Genomic DNA, 16,797 nt, shown 5'->3' on the forward strand with positions numbered 1-16,797 from the left:
CCATGAACAGTGAATACTTCCCTTAAACACACATAGAGGGCACATGGTATTATGGGCCAAAATGCTGTGAGAACATACAGTAGCGGGAGGAGGGAGTGCAGATCACCTAGTAAGTGCTATGCTCTTAACACTGGGAGGAGGGGGGAGGCATCAGATCTCCCTTGCCACACTGGCCTCAATCATAGACCTGGCAGAACACTGAAAGCTACTACAGGGCCCGTAGCTCCCAGGGGAGCTCATTCCACCAGGTAGGGGCCAGGACAAAGAAGGCCCTGGCCCTAGTTGAGGCTAGGCACGCCTCCCTGGGGCCAGGAATAACCAATAGATTAGCACCCGCAGAGCATAAAGCCCTGCAGGGGGAATAGGGCAAAATATATGTGGGACCCAGACCACGAAGGGCCTTGAAGGTCAAAACCAGCACCTTGAACTGGATCCAGGCAGCAACTGGCAGCCAATGCAGCTGCCTTAGGACAGGCTGGATGCGGGTCCTCCAAGATGCCCCCGTGAGGACCCTAGCAGCTGCATTCTGCATCAGCTGCAATTTCCGGATCAAGACCAAGGGAAGGCCCGCATAGAGCAAGTTACAAAAAACTATTCTGGAGATTGCATGGATCACTGTGGCCAAATGTTCAGAGGATGGGTAGGGTGCTAGTAGCCGTGCCTGGCAAAGATGAAAAAATGCCTGGTGAGCTACCTTCTTGACCTGCACCTCTAAAGTCAGTGAGGCGTCGATGGTCACTCCCAAGTTCCTAGCCATGGGCGCGGTCATAAGTTGCATCCCGCCTAGGGTGGGTAAGCACACTTCCTGACCCAACACCTCTGTCCCCCAACCCCCTGTCAACCCAGCCTTGGAGAGGCTGTGTTTCAGGCAGCTCTGCTCCAACCACCCAGCAATGGCTTCCAAACACCTGCCGAATGGTTCCGGGGGGGGGGGGGGGGGGGGCGGCAGACGGCTATCCATGAGTAGATAGAGCTGGGTGTCATTGGCATGCTGATGACAGCCCAGCCCATGCAAGCAAAACAGCAGTCTGGTGAAAATATTTGCTGCTTGTCTACTTCAGCATAGATGGAAGCTATAGCCTTTGGATGTTTCAGGCAAGATATGAAGCAGACAAACAGCAGCAGCACTCTTCCTTAGATGTGACACCAACCAGACATGCAATCTCTGAGCCAAGAGGGGAAGGGAGTCACCAGCACCTTATTCCTCCACCTCTTCTTTTCACACAGAGGCTAGAAAAAGATGCTGGAGTATTCTCTTCATCAGATCTCCTCCCGGCCTACTGAGAGGACAGTGGTGCAGTCCGTGAATGCCCCAACAATTTCCAGTTTCCACAAGAGTCTACAGGCCACCCTATCCCTTCCCACAGCTGTGCTCAGCCTCCTACTCTCCCAGAAGCCGCCACTCAGCTGTAGAAGTATTGGCATCACTCCTATATCAACAGCTCATGTTAAATCTGGGGGATTCTGCCATTCACAGGTGAGAAGCATGCAGTTCCCTCTACAGGGCACTGAAGAGGCATGTTGACTATTTACATCCAGTTATGTCCCCATGTTCTAAAAAGAATAAATGTAAATTTACCATGTATACTGACACATGATTGTTAGTGCTAATAGTGGCCAGATGACATACATTACATTATATTTCTGATTTCTTGATGCCTAATGTCTTTGTTTTGTTGTCAAACTCTTCCAGTTTGTTTTTGTTTCCTGTGCTTCTCCATCCATGGTGTTCACAAACAAAACATCACTTCACAGGTGAGCGCACACACACACACACACACACATAGTTGCTAATTAACACTTTCCCCAGACTTGTTGTTTATCACTTGGGTAAGGTAAAGGTAAAGGTAAAGGTAAAGGTATCCCCTGTGCAATTACCGAGTCATGTCTGACCCTTGGGGTGATGCCCTCTAGCGTTTTCATGGCAGACTCAATGCGGGGTGGTTTGCCAGTGCCTTCCCCAGTCATTACCATTTACCCCCCCAGCAAGCTGGGTACTCATTTTACCGACCTCGGAAGGATGGAAGGCTGAGTCAACCTTGAGCTGGCTGCTGGGATTGAACTCCCAGCCTCATGGGCAAAGCTTTCAGATGGCTGCCTTACCACTCTGCGCCACAAGAGGCTCTACTTGGGTAAAACTGCGCATTAAAGAAACTGGAGGTACTTTCACTGTCGTTCAGTGTATTTCAATAAATGTTAAATGAACAACAATTCAGGAAAGTCATTGTAAAAAACATCAAAGGCTCACAGAGGTTTTAGCCAGAATTTGGTGATCCATGATAGGATCACTTTGTACAAATAATAGTAGTTATTGGCAATATCAGACACAAAGCCAGTATCCTCACTTGGGTGACACCTGATGGTCGCTGTGACTACCTCTTGGATTGTTTTTACTGCGTGCGAGCCTGTAGTCGCATTTAGTTTATCCTTAGTGTTATGGTTGATAGCTAGAAACAGACAAAAATAAATGATTCTTTGGAATTTAGAAGAATGATCATCGATGAAAATTGCTGATATTGTTCAACACAATATCTTTCATTGCTGTATTGTAGTTGTGTTCCACAAAACATTGTTTAGATCAGTGGTCCCCAACCTTTTTATCACCGGGGACCACTCACCGAGGACCACTCAACGCCTTTTACTGAGGCCCGGTGGGGGGGTAGTTTACTCCTCTACTCTCAACCATTGCCCTAAGGCTCTCTGATTGCTATGGTAATGTTTAAACATCCCTTCAAAATAAGCTACAGATACACCACAACAATGAAGTGTGTTGTAAAGGGCTGGGGGGGATGAAGTAAAGGGCTGGGGGGGGGAGAAGGCGTCCTTCGGGGCCCACCTCCAATTAGTCAAAGGACCACATGTGGTCCGCAGCCCACAGGTTGGGGATTGCTAGTTTAGATCACGACAGCCAGTTTTGATTTCAGTATTTTAAATGTAAGACATCATCTCTTTAACAAACTTGAGATGAGGTTAGACTGAACAGCAATGCTGGCCCAAGGTGAGAAGGTGAGGTCCACAACTGAGATGAGGTCCAAGTATAAATGTTCCAGCCTAGTTGTGTTCCACACTCTACTAGTCCACTAGTACATTATGAATGGCTGCATTTTCAACAGCTTTCATTTATGCTTATGATCGGATACCAGTTAGCCACATCCTGCACCAGTTGAAAGCAGCAAAACATCTTACAAGCATCCTACTTGATGCAGACAAAGAAGCGGTAAAGCCCTGGTCAGAAAGGTGTGTTCCCCCTCACCCTCCACCTTTTGCTTTTAATTATCCAGTCTGATGAAAAGTTATAGAAAATGTGAAAGCTTGCACAGGGTATTGTTATTTTGCGTTGACCTCAACAAAATGCATTGTTTGGCTTTTGGCTTTGAATCCACTGGTACTGTTTCTCAATTAAAGTCACTGTGACCGTTTATGCACTGGGAACTTCACTGCCCCAGCTCCCGTGCAAGGAGCACAAATTGGGGGCAGATGAGGTGCACCAGGCCAAATGCTTCCCTGTGTGGGTGCAGGATGAGGTGGGGCAAACTGCCACGACTAAAACTCCAGCCTGCAGCCCGGCATGAAACCCTCAGTGCATAAATGGTCTATGAAAGATATACAATACTTATAAGGAGCCAAGATAAACCCAAGGAAGAATGTAGAAAGAGAGGCTCTTCTATTGTTTATCTTTTTATGATCTAATCATTTAGTGGCCCTGATTCAAAAAGGATTTGCTCAATGATATGTTCTCACTTTAATTTTTTAATATATTTTTTTCATTTTAACATTACTTTAGATGCTGTTGCCTACACTCAGTCCTCAGAGATAGGGTTTGTGTGTGTGTGTATACACACACACATGAAATTAAAAGGATGAAGTCATGTTATTTCAAGAGAAATTTCCCTGAGTTTAAAAAGTAACAAGTATCAGGATTTTATATAACTTTAAGTAACAACATATTGTATATTCTTTCTTACCCCAACCAAAGTCATTTTAGAAAACAGAACAGATTTATGAACTTCTTAAGGTTTTTATAAACATACTTTTTCTGTGGCTTTAAAAACCAGCTTGTGCATCAGGTGCAGTGGGATTACATTTGGCTGCAGTTGCCCAAAGAAAACAAACTGAGCAGAAAATAAAGTACAGAGACAAATACAGTCATCAATGAAAACACTATTTGCCAGTTGTTTTCACCAAAAGCTGACATCAACATTATCATTGGTGACTACTTACACTTTAGCTACACTATTAAAATTTAATGCTTTTCAGCGCAAAGGATTCCATAGAGTTGCTAATGCGTAGCTCCCAACTGTACTTAGAGTAAGAGGAGGAGGAGCTGGAATGGTAGGGCTGCCAGCTACATATCATAGTCCAAACAACCAATAATTCCCAAGTCTCCAGAGGGATTTTTAAAAAATTCATTATGCATGACTTTTTCCTTTTTAAATTATTCATTTTTTAAAATGCTGCTCCCATTTTAATGCTCTCGTTGCTTCATTGTCTTGCGCTTACTAGCAGACATACCAATGGAGTGTTATTCATCGAGCAAACAGATGTCTTTTCACTATACAGCATCCATATTCATCTCGCTGCCCCCATCAACTTTTCACTCAAGGGAACATCAGTCCACATGAGCTGGAGCAAGCTAAAGGAAATTAAACATCAAACCGTTTTATCTGCATTCATGAGGTTACGCCAGCTAGGCCTCATCCTTGAGAAATCAGGACTTTGTACTGGTGACGACTTAAGGATTCTCCCCTTGGATCTGAGTCTAAATCTGCTCTGATATCATATTGATGATATTGTACAATATGCTTGTATCATAAAACCCGAAGCTGTAAATAAATGGATTTCGCACAGAGGCGAGTCTAGCCTCCAGGCATAAAAAGAGGCAGAACTGACAATCTCCAGCTTACATAATATCACCCAGATTTGCAGGGCTTGTCTACCATATTGGGACATTTGGGGGAGAGGGGGGGGGCTCTGCCTGTGCAATAGACTTGTTAGGTGCAAAGTCGTGTCCGACCCATCGCGACCCCATGGACAATGATCCTCCAGGCCTTCCTGTCCTCTACCTTTCCCCGGAGTCCATTTAAGCTCGCACCTACTGCTTCAGTGACTCCATCCAGCCACCTCATTCTCTGTTGTCCCCTTCTTCTTTTGCCCTCGATCGCTCCCAGCATTAGGCTCTTCTCCAGGGAGTCCTTCCTTCTCATGAGGGGCAATAGACTACTTTTTACATTTGTACCACTGATTACTATAACCTATAGCTCTCATTGAACTCTTGAAGACTAGTATTTTCTTTTCAAAGCAGGACTGATTTTTCTTTCATTGCAAGGTTTTATTTTTTTTTTGCTACAGTTTTTAAGAAGTAATCTACCATGAGACATAAGCAAATGGCTCTTGAGAAGGGGTCTATCATGTATATGCCTCTTCAATTATTAAGGATCAGAGATCTGGCTTGCAACTTCACAGTGTCAGTTCTAGCTTGGAGACACTCATTAGAATGTTGGGATATGACAACAGAAGCATCTAATGCTGAATCTCTATTTAGATGCAACATTTGCTCAGGGGACAGTTTACTATAATAGTCAGAATAATCTCTACAGTGAGGCATTGTATCAAATTATTACACCCAAATCCCCAACTCTCACACTGTGATGTTTTCCTTGGGAAATTGCTGTATTATCTTGTTAGTTTTCTCTTCTGCTGACCAATATATGCTTGCCTGTAGGGACATGACGATAACAAGTTCCCCCGGGGTTTTCACATGTCAAAGAAACTTCCAGTACCATTCTCTCCCATCCCATCCACATACATTCTAGTGGAGCCAAACGTGATTTTGCACTGGGCCTCTCACCTCTGTCCCCAAACAGCTCTTTATCACCTTTCCTCTCCCTCATTAGTCTTCTATAAAGTAACCCTGTAAGTTCTTTGGAGGTAAGAACCATATGTTCTAATATAATGAAGTGCTTGGTGCTTGCTGCATATTGTGGGTACTAAAAACCACCATGACTTCTTAGTGTGTTATACTGGTACCTACAGAATGAGAAGTGGAATAAGGCTGGCAATTACTTTAACAAGTAATAAGACACCCCCAAGAGTTTTGTGAAATATATTCTATTCTAATGTTTCTGCCCCAACATTTTCCAGTTTGCTATATTTGGGGAAACTAGAATACTTCATCATGTGTTGAAAGATATATGCCAAGTTCAATACAAGGAACCAGAACATTAAATTTCAAATCTTTGGCAATAGGTACTGCAGGAGTACAATTTGGACAGGAATTGCATCACCATTCTGTGTCTGAGTTTGAATGCCTACACATTAAAAGAAAAACATTTTATAAACCCTCAAAGCAAACACTTACGGCTGAATCACCATGTTCTTGCATCTACTCCATTAAGGTTTGAATCAAAGACATTTCTGGTGGCTTGTGCCCTCAGAAAAGTTCTTAGCACACTAAAATATACACTCTAGGAATCATGTAAGAAGAAAAGCTGCCTTGTTCCATAAGGAAAGACAGGATATAGATATTTTAATGAAATAAGTTTTTTAAAAAATTCTGAAATGGAACAAATTAATTTCTTAAAAATGAGGTCTCCAGTCTTATACCGAATTGCTAAACCTAAATAATCTTAGCTGTACCATTAATGAATGTACTTTACAGCCTGGAAATATATGAACCCAGATTCAGACTGATGCATAAAGAACAGATAAGCAATCCCTGCATGATTTTGAAAAGTGTAAAGATATGACCTGGTTGTCCACAGAAAATCCAGTAGGTATCACTGCAATACACTTTACTAATACTGCATACCAATGGAAAGGCTGTTAGCCTTCTCTCAGGAACTGCAGTGCTCATATTCTACCACTCCCATCTCTATAGTTTACCATTAATGTTAAAGCTATAAAATAAAAGCCATGACTATCATTGAGAGGGAGGCATCACGAATAACGCCCAGGTTCCTGGCGGACTGGGCCACTGATAGCTGCACTCCATCCACAGTGGGTAAGCGCACTTCCTCGCTTGGGCCCTTCCTGCCCAGCCACAGGACATCTGTCTTTGAAGGGTTGAAGTTCAGATGACACTGCTTTTGGGGAAGATTCAGGGAGGCCATCCATCAGGAGGAAGAGCTGGATGTCATCTGCATACTGGTGGCAACCCTGCCCAAACCTCTGTACTAGTTGAGCAAGAGGGTGCATAAAGATATTGAAAAGAATTGGAGAGAGAACTGCCCCTTGAAGGACTTCACATGCCAGTTGGTGCTGGCTTGATGTCCTCTTTCATAGTGCTACCCTCTGTCCGCGATCCCGAAGGAGATCAACCACTGAAGGGTAGTTCCTCTGATGCTGGCATTGGCGAGGTGGTGAGCTTGAAGCTCATGATCAACTGTGTCGAACGCTGCTGAGAGGTCTAATAATACAAGCAGTGCCAACCTGCCCCAGTCCATCTGGTGATAGAGGTCGTCCGTCAGAACAACTAGCGCTGTCTCTACCCCATGGCCAGGCCGGAAACCTGACTGGGATGGATCTAGGATCGAAACTTCTTCCAAGTATGCTGTCAGTTGGTCTCACAACAGCCTTTTCAAGCAACTTCCCCAGAAATGCAAAGTGCAAGACGGGGCGGTAGTTGGAAGGCTGTCGCGGGTCCAAAGATGTTTTTTTGGGGAGCAGTGGGTGAACCACTGCCTCTTTTAACCCGGGCAAAATGAGGTTTCTATTTGTGCAAGGGTAGATTTTTAAATTTTACCTCCCTATGCAGTCAGGGTTTTATGAAGTCTTTTGAGCTCTCCCACTGCTTACGAAGATGATGAAGAGCTGGATTTAATTTTTTTTAAACCCTTTGCATTACCCAAAGGAGTCTCAAAGCAGCTTACAATTATCTTCCCTTCCTCTTCCTCCAACAGACACCCTGTGAAGTTGGTGGATTGAGAAAACCACTGCCTCTTTTAACCCTTCTGGGAATCCTCTTGTTGAGAGGGAATTATTCAAAACAATTCAGTCATTGATGTCCCTAGTGAGTGGATCAGAAATTCCTAAATTGGCTATCAGCTGTGAGGCATTTGCGAGCTTTATTCTAATTTGTATAATATATATTGCCCTGAACCCCAAGGAAGGGTGGTATAATAAAATAAAAAGAGTAACAGAAGCAAACTAAGACTACTACATGAAATGCCCAAAATTATAAACAGTTGGATTGTCCACAGGACAATAAAGTTATTTGAGGATCTAAATAGGTCAATCCATGATAGTTACGTATGCTCCATTATATTTTTTAAAAAATCAACATTTACTGAACAGACTGACTTTGCATAAAGGCTTGGAGTTTCTCTGATGAAATAGCTCTGTTGTTTGCAGAGAAGGGGTGGGAGATCTTTGCCGAATCTTCTTCTGGTATACATTCCTAATTTGCTCTCTGAGTTTATCTCCCTTCAGTACAGTGTTTTACAAGAGTACAATTTTAGGCAGGGAAGTTGCTTCCTCTAGCACAATTCCACATGCTGCCGAGATTCAAGCTCATATTTGGAGGCCAGAAGCTTATAATGTCATTGATTATATCTAAATAAATACATGATTTAATTTTGAAAATAAAAGGTCACAGATTTCTAGAAAGGAAATCAACTTTTAGCATCAAGAGAAGAAAAGGGATTAAAAGAGAAAGGAACAGTCTCTGGAAAGGAGTATATTCCAGTAGAATACAGGACAACAGTAAAATGATGCTCTAGCCAAGCCAAAGGACAAAAAGTGGGATGTGTATGTTTGAAAAATGTTATTATGAGAAGTAGGTAAAATCTAGACGCTGTGTATATGATACATATTTTTTAGAAACCAAGCAAAAATATATGACTAAACCACCCTACAGAATCCATTCACTGTATTTAGTCTTTTTTAAAAAATGCCCACCCACTAAGAGTTACCAGGGTGGTCTAAAACCACGTTTTAGTGGAACCTCTATAGACCTGACCCATACTAAAGATTGGCGGAGTTCCTCAAACCCCTTTACTTCCTCTTTAAGCCAGCTGTTTAACCTGCTGCCAAAGGCAACATGGTATTAAACACTCTCTGATGTAACTTGTAGATCTGTATCATCCTATTGGAGGGATGGCTTCTAATAATCTTTCACTTCTCTTTCTTTTTGTAGCTTTGTGAATTGTGATTTCGGAAGCACTGGTTGAAGGCAAGCTTCACTATTGCTTAAGAAAACACTAGGATGTAGCAAGGATTGTAATGCAAGACTTTCACTCCACACGTACTCACAGGTGAATTAGAAGACACGTTGCTGCTACTAATGTTTCTCTTAGGCTAAAGAACCTCTAAAATTAAAATCCACATTAAAGGTAAAGGTATCCCCTGAGCAAGCACCGAGTCATGTCTGACCGTTGGGGTGACGGCCTCCAGCGTTTTCATGGCAGACTAAATATACAGGGTGGCCTTGCCAGTGCCTTCCCCAGTCATTACCGTTTTGCCCCCCAGCAAGCTGGGTACTCATTTTACCGACCTCGGAAAGATGGAAGTCTGAGTCAACCTTGAGCCGGCTGCTGGGATCGAACTCGCAGCCTCATAGACAGACAGCTTCAGACAGCATTTCTGCTACTTACCATTCTGCGCCACAAGAGGCTCCATAAAATCCACATTAGCCACACCCATTTCAGTGTAGATGACATTCAAGTTCAAACAGTTTATTTTTTTTCATGGTAGTGACTTCCATTAATCCAGTGCAATGGCTCTCTTGGTTTTCCCTTGAAAAGTTGCTTCCTTCTTTACACGCAGACATTATCACAAACAATTTTGGAGAATCACTTCACTTTCAATAGCAAATCACCCTTATGTAATTTGCTAGTGGTTCCACGAACAAATCAAAAGTCTGGTTTCCCTTGGGCTTAGGAAATTAGTTTCATGAATCTTTGGATCTTGGCCCTGCTGTAGTGAAAGCTATCGTGCCTTTTTACTGATCTCTATACTGGGGTTGGTCAATTGCCTTTTTTTAAGGGCTTAAATGAGAAAATCAGTTGTCAGAAAAGCTGGATATTTAGCTGCTCTTTACTAGCTACGGTAGCTGTATTTTAGAAAAATAAAGTACACATATGAGTGATAAAATCAAATGTATAAAGTATTCATCAGATTCTACTGCTGTGATGACTAACTCACTATGTTAGAAAATAAGTATGTAACTAAATAGCAACTTAGTCAGAGTTGGTTTATCTTTGCAAAAAACAATTAAAGATCTATTGAATTCTGTGTGTGCACATGCATGTCTAATGCTTTTTAAAAGGAAATAATATGTGGTTTGTTATTGAGATGGAAATAATGTATACAAGTATGTAAAGGTAAAGCACTGTGCAAGCACCGAGTCATGTCTGACCCATGGGGTGATGTCCTCTAGCATTTTCATGGCAGACTCAATACAGGGTGGTTTGCCATTTCCTTCCCCAATCATTACTGTTTTACCCCCCAGCAAGCTGGGTACTCATTTTAGCGACCTCGGAAGGATGGAAGTCTGAGTCAACCTTGAGCCGGCTGCTGGGATCGAACTCTCAGCCTCATGGTCAGAGCTTCAGACAGCGTATCGGCTGCCTTACTATCCTGCGCCACAAGAGGCTCATATAAAAGTGTGACACCCCTCCAAATGTGATTGTACCATGTTATTTTTCCATTTGTTCCAGTACCTGTATATATCTATTCTCATAATTATCTTTTGACTTATCTTATGTACAAGGGGACATAAAATATATTAAAATAAGAGGCTGAACTGAACTGTGAAACCCTGGAAAAAAACAATTTATATACTATCGTGAACAATGGATCTTCACAGCATTGGTCAGTTTCGGTTTAATTTCTGTGAAAGAACACTTGCATAATTTTATGCTTGGGGGTCACCACAAGAGGAACTGTATTAAAGGGTCGCAGGATTAGGAAGGTTGAAAACCAATGTATTAAAAGAACAACCAGCAATATTTAAACAGAAAATGTAGACACACTATTATAAACCAAAAGCAATCCTGAAAAGATAAATTTTATAACCTTTTCCCAAAAAATGCGATGAATTTCCATTAGGAATTCAAGTCCAGATTGTGTGGGGCAAGGGTTATAACATACTCTGATTCTAAATATAGCTTCCCTAGAGAACAGAAGACGTGAAAACAGGGTTTTTCCACCCAACCTTAGGTGACTAGGAAAAATAGTGGAAGATTAATGAAACTGTGAAGATGCATTAAGTGCTGGATCTTGAAACATAAAAGCAGTCCATGCGGTAGCCATAGAACCAATTGTATATACTGTCTCCCCCACATACAAACTAGGAACTGAACCCTTGAACCTTGTATCTACAAAACATTACAGTAATGTTCTGTAGGACAGTTTATCTCAACATTAAGGTAAAGGTAAAGGTATCCCCTGTGCAAGCACCGAGTCATGTCTGACCCTTGGGGTGACGCCCTCCAGCGTTTTCATGGCAGGCTCAATACGGGGTGGTTTGCCAGTGCCTTCCCCAGTCATTACCGTTTACCCCCCAGCAAGCTGGGTACTCATTTTACTAACCTCGGAAGGATGGAAGGCTGAGTCAACTTTGAGCCAGCTGCTGGGATTGAGTTCCCAGCCTCATGGGCAGAGCTTCAGACTGCATTTCTGCTGCTTACCACCCTGCGCCACAAGAGGCTCTTATCTCAACATTACGTTGGTATTAAGACAAAATTTGTGTCCAGTGGCATTTTTAAGACCAGCAAAGATTTATTCAAAGCGTGAAATTTCGTGTGCATGCACACTTCCTCAGACAATGGAACAGGGATTGTAAGAGTACAGATATAAGGAGAAAGTAAATTAGTAGCAAATTAGTAAATAGCATCACATCCAAAATATGCAGTATGATCATACCTTGCTAGAAAAGCTAATCAGTCCTTTGAGTTCACTTGTGGTTTGCAAAAACATTGGGGGAAGAAAAATGTCCAGTATAGTGATTAATAGCAGACATTTTCCAAGTTGTGAAAAGAAGTAATTAAAAGAGACTTGTTGCTAGCCCCATCTATCTCGACCCAAGCATGGAAGCATCCCCACAAGTGACAAGCCATGCTGAGTTTGTTATCCTGTCCTGAGACCAAAGTGTTAGATTCTAAATTACCTTGCATATTTACTTACATCGGATTACAGTCACATTGTCCCAAATAAAATAAAAAGAAGAGGGGATTGTAAGAAGTGTGGATATAAGAATTGAATGTTATCATATGATCATCATTAGATAAGAAACTAATATCCCTGTTGAGTACTGGGGATTCTACTGTGTTTGACTGTTGTAATAAATTGCATTTCTGCAATCTCCCTTTCCGGTCTGTTCTTCATATTTCTTTGCTACTTTAAAACAGCTATTTTGACCAAAATAAATTCCTACCTACCTACCTATTTGATAAAGAAAAAAAAATAAAGATGGGGAAAAAGTGTCATGTGAATCAATTCCTTTTGGCTGCCCTCCTAAGGCAGCTACAGTTTTAAGGCATTTCTAGGAGCTCTGTATAAAAGACCATGAATGTAACCCCATTTGTGTACATGCAGAAACACCCTCAAAGAAGAAATGCATATCTCTGTGTGCCTTTCCACTGAACTTAGCAGTAAGCTTTAAGGCAGCAGAAAATGATCATCTGGGGTACATTAACTTCTCTATTAGTCTATTTATGTTCCTGAAATATGGCAACCAGTGATCAAGTTTAGACAAACGTTAGCTCAAAATGGTTTTATTCTTTAATCCACTTTTTATTGGTTAGAGGAAAAACATAATGGCTCATATTCAATGCTACAGCAAAGAAATGCATACCATTCTAAAAATATTTGGCATCTGAATTCCACTAGCATATTTATTCAGTGGTTACGCTGGAATTTCTGAGGGGGAGAGAAAAGTCACTTCTCCTGACTGTCACTATTTTAGCAGGAAACTTAAACTGCAAACCATCACCCAAGATGCATTCCTTTATTTCTGAACAAGGTGTATATCAAATGGCTTACCTGGCAACATCATAAGCTGTTGAGAGTCGGCATCCGTATCTAGAGACATATGACCACCTTTGGCCAATCTATCATACAGCAAGGTTATGTGTTTCTTCAGCCTATTAGTATCCTTAGGAATGCTCAACTGATTGGGAACAATGAGGCCATGCTCTTTGGAAATCTTGGACAAACATGTTTTCAGCAAGTAAGAAACTGAAGCATCCACACTTTCTTCCCAACCCTGCACAAAAGGAGGAAGGAAAAAAAGATCTGTGTTAAATTGAGACGCAAATGCAACTTATTGTTTTATAACACAGAAAGAAACGCCGGTAAATGATGATACAGAATCATACTTAGGCAATTAGCAAGTCTAAACATGTGTGGGAAACAAATATGAGTAATGGGAAATGCGAAGCAGCCTTTCTGAACCTTTTTACTGTTGAAAAACCCCTGAAACATTCTTCAGGAAACACAAAAAAAAAACTTGGAAGTGATGTCAGCAGGCCATACTTCCCTGACATCAAGCCCCCCAGAAGTCACATGATATCACCTAGACACTCCCACTGAATGTGACATCATGCTCTATTTCTCCCCCCAACACCAGAAACGGCCCAGCGGCCTATTCCACAGGGCTAGAAATAGGGTTCGGGCAGACATCTGCTACTCTGTCACCCCCTGCCACCACTTCCAATGCTGTTAATCTAAAATGAGAGCACTTATCTCTATGGCCTCCAGGTGGTACCACATGCAACAAGGCTCAGACAGCAAGATTTTTTATGACTAGGGCCCCTCCCCTTTCTATCCCCTTCAAGTCTATCATTGTCCATATTGGGAGGGGGAGCGGGTCAACATAACCGTATATGGCCATATCACCCAATGTTTTAAAATTTGAATTTAATTTTTAAATTAATTAAAAATATATAAAAATAATTAATTAACTTCCATTCAACTGGGGAAACCCTTCCAGGGCCATCAAGAAACTCCAAGGTTTCATGAAACCCTTTTGAGAAAGCCTGCTCTAAGGATTCCAGACCCATAAGCTGAGGACCCAGAGCGCAGTCTCCCCCCACACCCTCATCTACCAATAGTATAAGAATAAGAAATAAGATGTTATGTATATTTATTTTAATCTCTTTGATATGCTAGTGCGCTGTGTACATTTGTGATTCTTGTTAACTTAAATCATTCCAGGATATTTACATTAATGGTAAATAGACGATACCACTGAGTGATCTTTGGCTGGGATACAAGATTTGGAAATTTTTAAACAGAGGCTGGATAGCCATCTGACGGATAGGCTGATTCTGTGAAGGCTTAAGGGGGGGTGGCACGCTACAGTAAATGAGCGATAGGGTTGTCAGTGTCCTGTACACTGCAGGGGGTTGGACTAGATGACCCATGAAGTCCCTTCCAACTCTATTATTATATGATTCTATGATTATTGCCCAATTCCTGGAATAAATTTCTGTTCTCCCTGGTCAGGAGACTGGTACCTGTTAAAGAATGATCATTCTAGGGAATGGACATTCTCCTAACAGGACTGTGGTTTTTCCATGTGGCTGCTTTATTTTTTTTTTTTTTTGTTTGTTTATATACCGCCCCTCCCCTGAGGCTCAGGGGCGTTCACATGAAACAGAGAGGAACAGGAACAATACAGAGAGAGCCGGTAACCATAAATAACAATAGAACAGTAATAAGCAGTGAAAACATAGCTACAGCATACTGATAGGCCCATAATTGGTTGGTTCAGGACATTTGAAATTAATGGGAGGGAGTCTCGGGGGCCCAGGAGAAGATGTTAGCTTCGGTCAACCTCAACCAAATATCTGGCAGAAGAGCTACCTTTTGCAGACCCTGTGGAATTGTTCTAGTTCCATTCATTAGCTTGAAGTTATTTTCCCTAACAACTGAATTATTAAACCACTAGTAAAAAAGCCCATTGTATGAAGAAGACAATGGGCGCTAGCAGGTGGGGACCAGAGCGAGCGGCAGGCGAGGGACAGAGCGAGGGACAGGCTACCTGAAAGAGGAGGCGGGAGTCCCAGGTGTGGTGCGCTGGGCTGTGGCGGCTCCTCTGCATTTTTTTGTTCTTCTGCGGCTTTCCCGGCGGCTCCATTGTGTTCTGGGGCCATGAGGGCAGGGAGCACCCAGCAGCTGTGCTGTGGGCGGCTGCCGGGGCTCCCAGGGCGCCGGCTTGAAGCGGCGAAAGGCTCCTACAGGGTTTTTTTTCTGCTGGCTCTCGGCTTGGAGCTGCGAAAGGCTCCTACAGGATTTTTTTTTCTGCTGGCTCTCGGCTTGGGGCTGCGAAAGGCTCCTACAGGGTTTTTTTTTCTGCTGGCTCTCGGCTTGGGGCTGCGAAAGGCTCCTACAGGGTTTTTTTTTCTGCTGGCTCTCGGCTTGGGGCTGCGAAAGGCTCCTACAGGGTTAATGTTTTTCTGCTGGCTCTCGTGGGCTTGGGGCTGCGAAAGGCTCCTACAGGGTTTTTTTTCTGCTGGCTCTCGGCTTGGGGCTGCGAAAGGCTCCTACAGGGTTAATGTTTTTCTGCTGGCTCTCGTGGGCTTGGGGCTGCGAAAGGCTCCTACAGGGTTTTTTTTCTGCTGGCTCTCGGCTTGGGGCTGCGAAAGGCACCTACAGGGTTTTTTTTTCTGCTGGCTCTCGGCTTGGGGCTGCGAAAGGCTCCTACAGGGTTTTTTTTTCTGCTGGCTCTCGGCTTGGGGCTGCGAAAGGCTCCTACAGGGTTTTTTTTTCTGCTGGCTCTCGGCTTGGGGCTGCGAAAGGCTCCTACAGGGTTTTTTTTTCTGCTGGCTCTTGGCTTGGGGCTGCGAAAGGCTCCTACAGGGTTTTTTTTTCTGCTGGCTCTCGGCTTGGAGCTGCGAAAGGCTCCTACAGGGGTGTTTTTTTTTTCTCTTCAGCTTCTCGCCGGCTGGAGTCTCGTCAGGCCGGGAGCAACTGCGAGCCGCGCTGCGCGCGGCTCGCAGTTGCTGGGGCTGGGAATCGGAGGCTTCCCTTCCCCCCCCCCCACCCATCCACCCCCCCGAGGCTCTCTGGAGCCTTCTCTCGGCCGGCGGAGCGGGCTCGCAGCGTCCACCACGCTGCGAGGCCGCTCCGCCGGCCGAGAGAAGGCTTCCCGGCCCACCCCCCAGCCGAGGCTCTCACCAGGCGGGCCGCCATTTTCCGAGCGAGTGAAGCAGGCAATGGGGCGGGATTGACACTCGGAGGGGCCAATCAGGAGCCGCTTCGCGGCTCCTGATTGGCCCCCCCCCCCCGAGTTTTTATCCCGGACTGGTCCCGCCCTAACTCCTCCCCACTACCCCTTACTCCTTTATACAGTCTGTGGCGCCCGTGGCGCCACGGGCTGTTTACAGATAACATCATACTGGGCAAAATTTTGACATTTGGTTTTCAGTATATTTAACACCTGAATAATAAAATATAAATATAATACATAAGAGCCTCTTGTGGCGCAGAGTGGTAAGGCAGCCGTCTGAAAGCTTTGCTCATGAGGCTGGGAGTTCAATCCCAGCAGCCGGCTCAAGGTTGACTCAGCCTTCCATCCTTCCGAGGTCGGTAAAATGAGTACCCAGCTTGCTGGGGGGTAAACGGTCATGACTGGGGAAGGCACTGGCAAACCACCCCGTATTGAGTCTGCCAAGAAAACGCTGGAGGGCGTCACCCCAAGGGTCAGACATGACTCGGTGCTTGCACAGGGGATACCTTTACCTTTACCTATAATACATAAATTCTAAAATGCCTTCTACTTAATTGTTCAAGCCACAAGAATCCCAAGGCTAAAGGTCTTTAAATGCCCAGGCCATATCTGAAAAGTAGAATTAA

At 43.6% G+C, this 16,797-nt stretch overlaps 1 protein-coding gene across 3 annotated transcripts in view; it reads right to left on the reverse strand.

The window, feature by feature from the left end:
* BBS9 (Bardet-Biedl syndrome 9) overlaps positions 1 to 16,797 on the reverse strand; it is a 249,944-nt gene that overhangs the window by 121,238 nt on the left and 111,909 nt on the right. For all 3 annotated transcript variants that reach the window (XR_013225256.1, XM_077302587.1, XM_077302586.1), the window contains one exon: positions 12,982 to 13,204. Coding sequence is in view for 2 of the 3 variants with exons in the window: in XM_077302587.1 (XP_077158702.1) it covers positions 12,982 to 13,204 (223 nt within the window). In the remaining variant the exon portion in view is untranslated. The remainder of the gene's footprint in view (positions 1 to 12,981; positions 13,205 to 16,797) is intronic.

Source organism: Paroedura picta, chromosome 11, assembly GCF_049243985.1.
Source record: "Paroedura picta isolate Pp20150507F chromosome 11, Ppicta_v3.0, whole genome shotgun sequence".
In the NCBI taxonomy this organism is placed as follows: Eukaryota; Metazoa; Chordata; class Lepidosauria; order Squamata; family Gekkonidae; genus Paroedura; species Paroedura picta.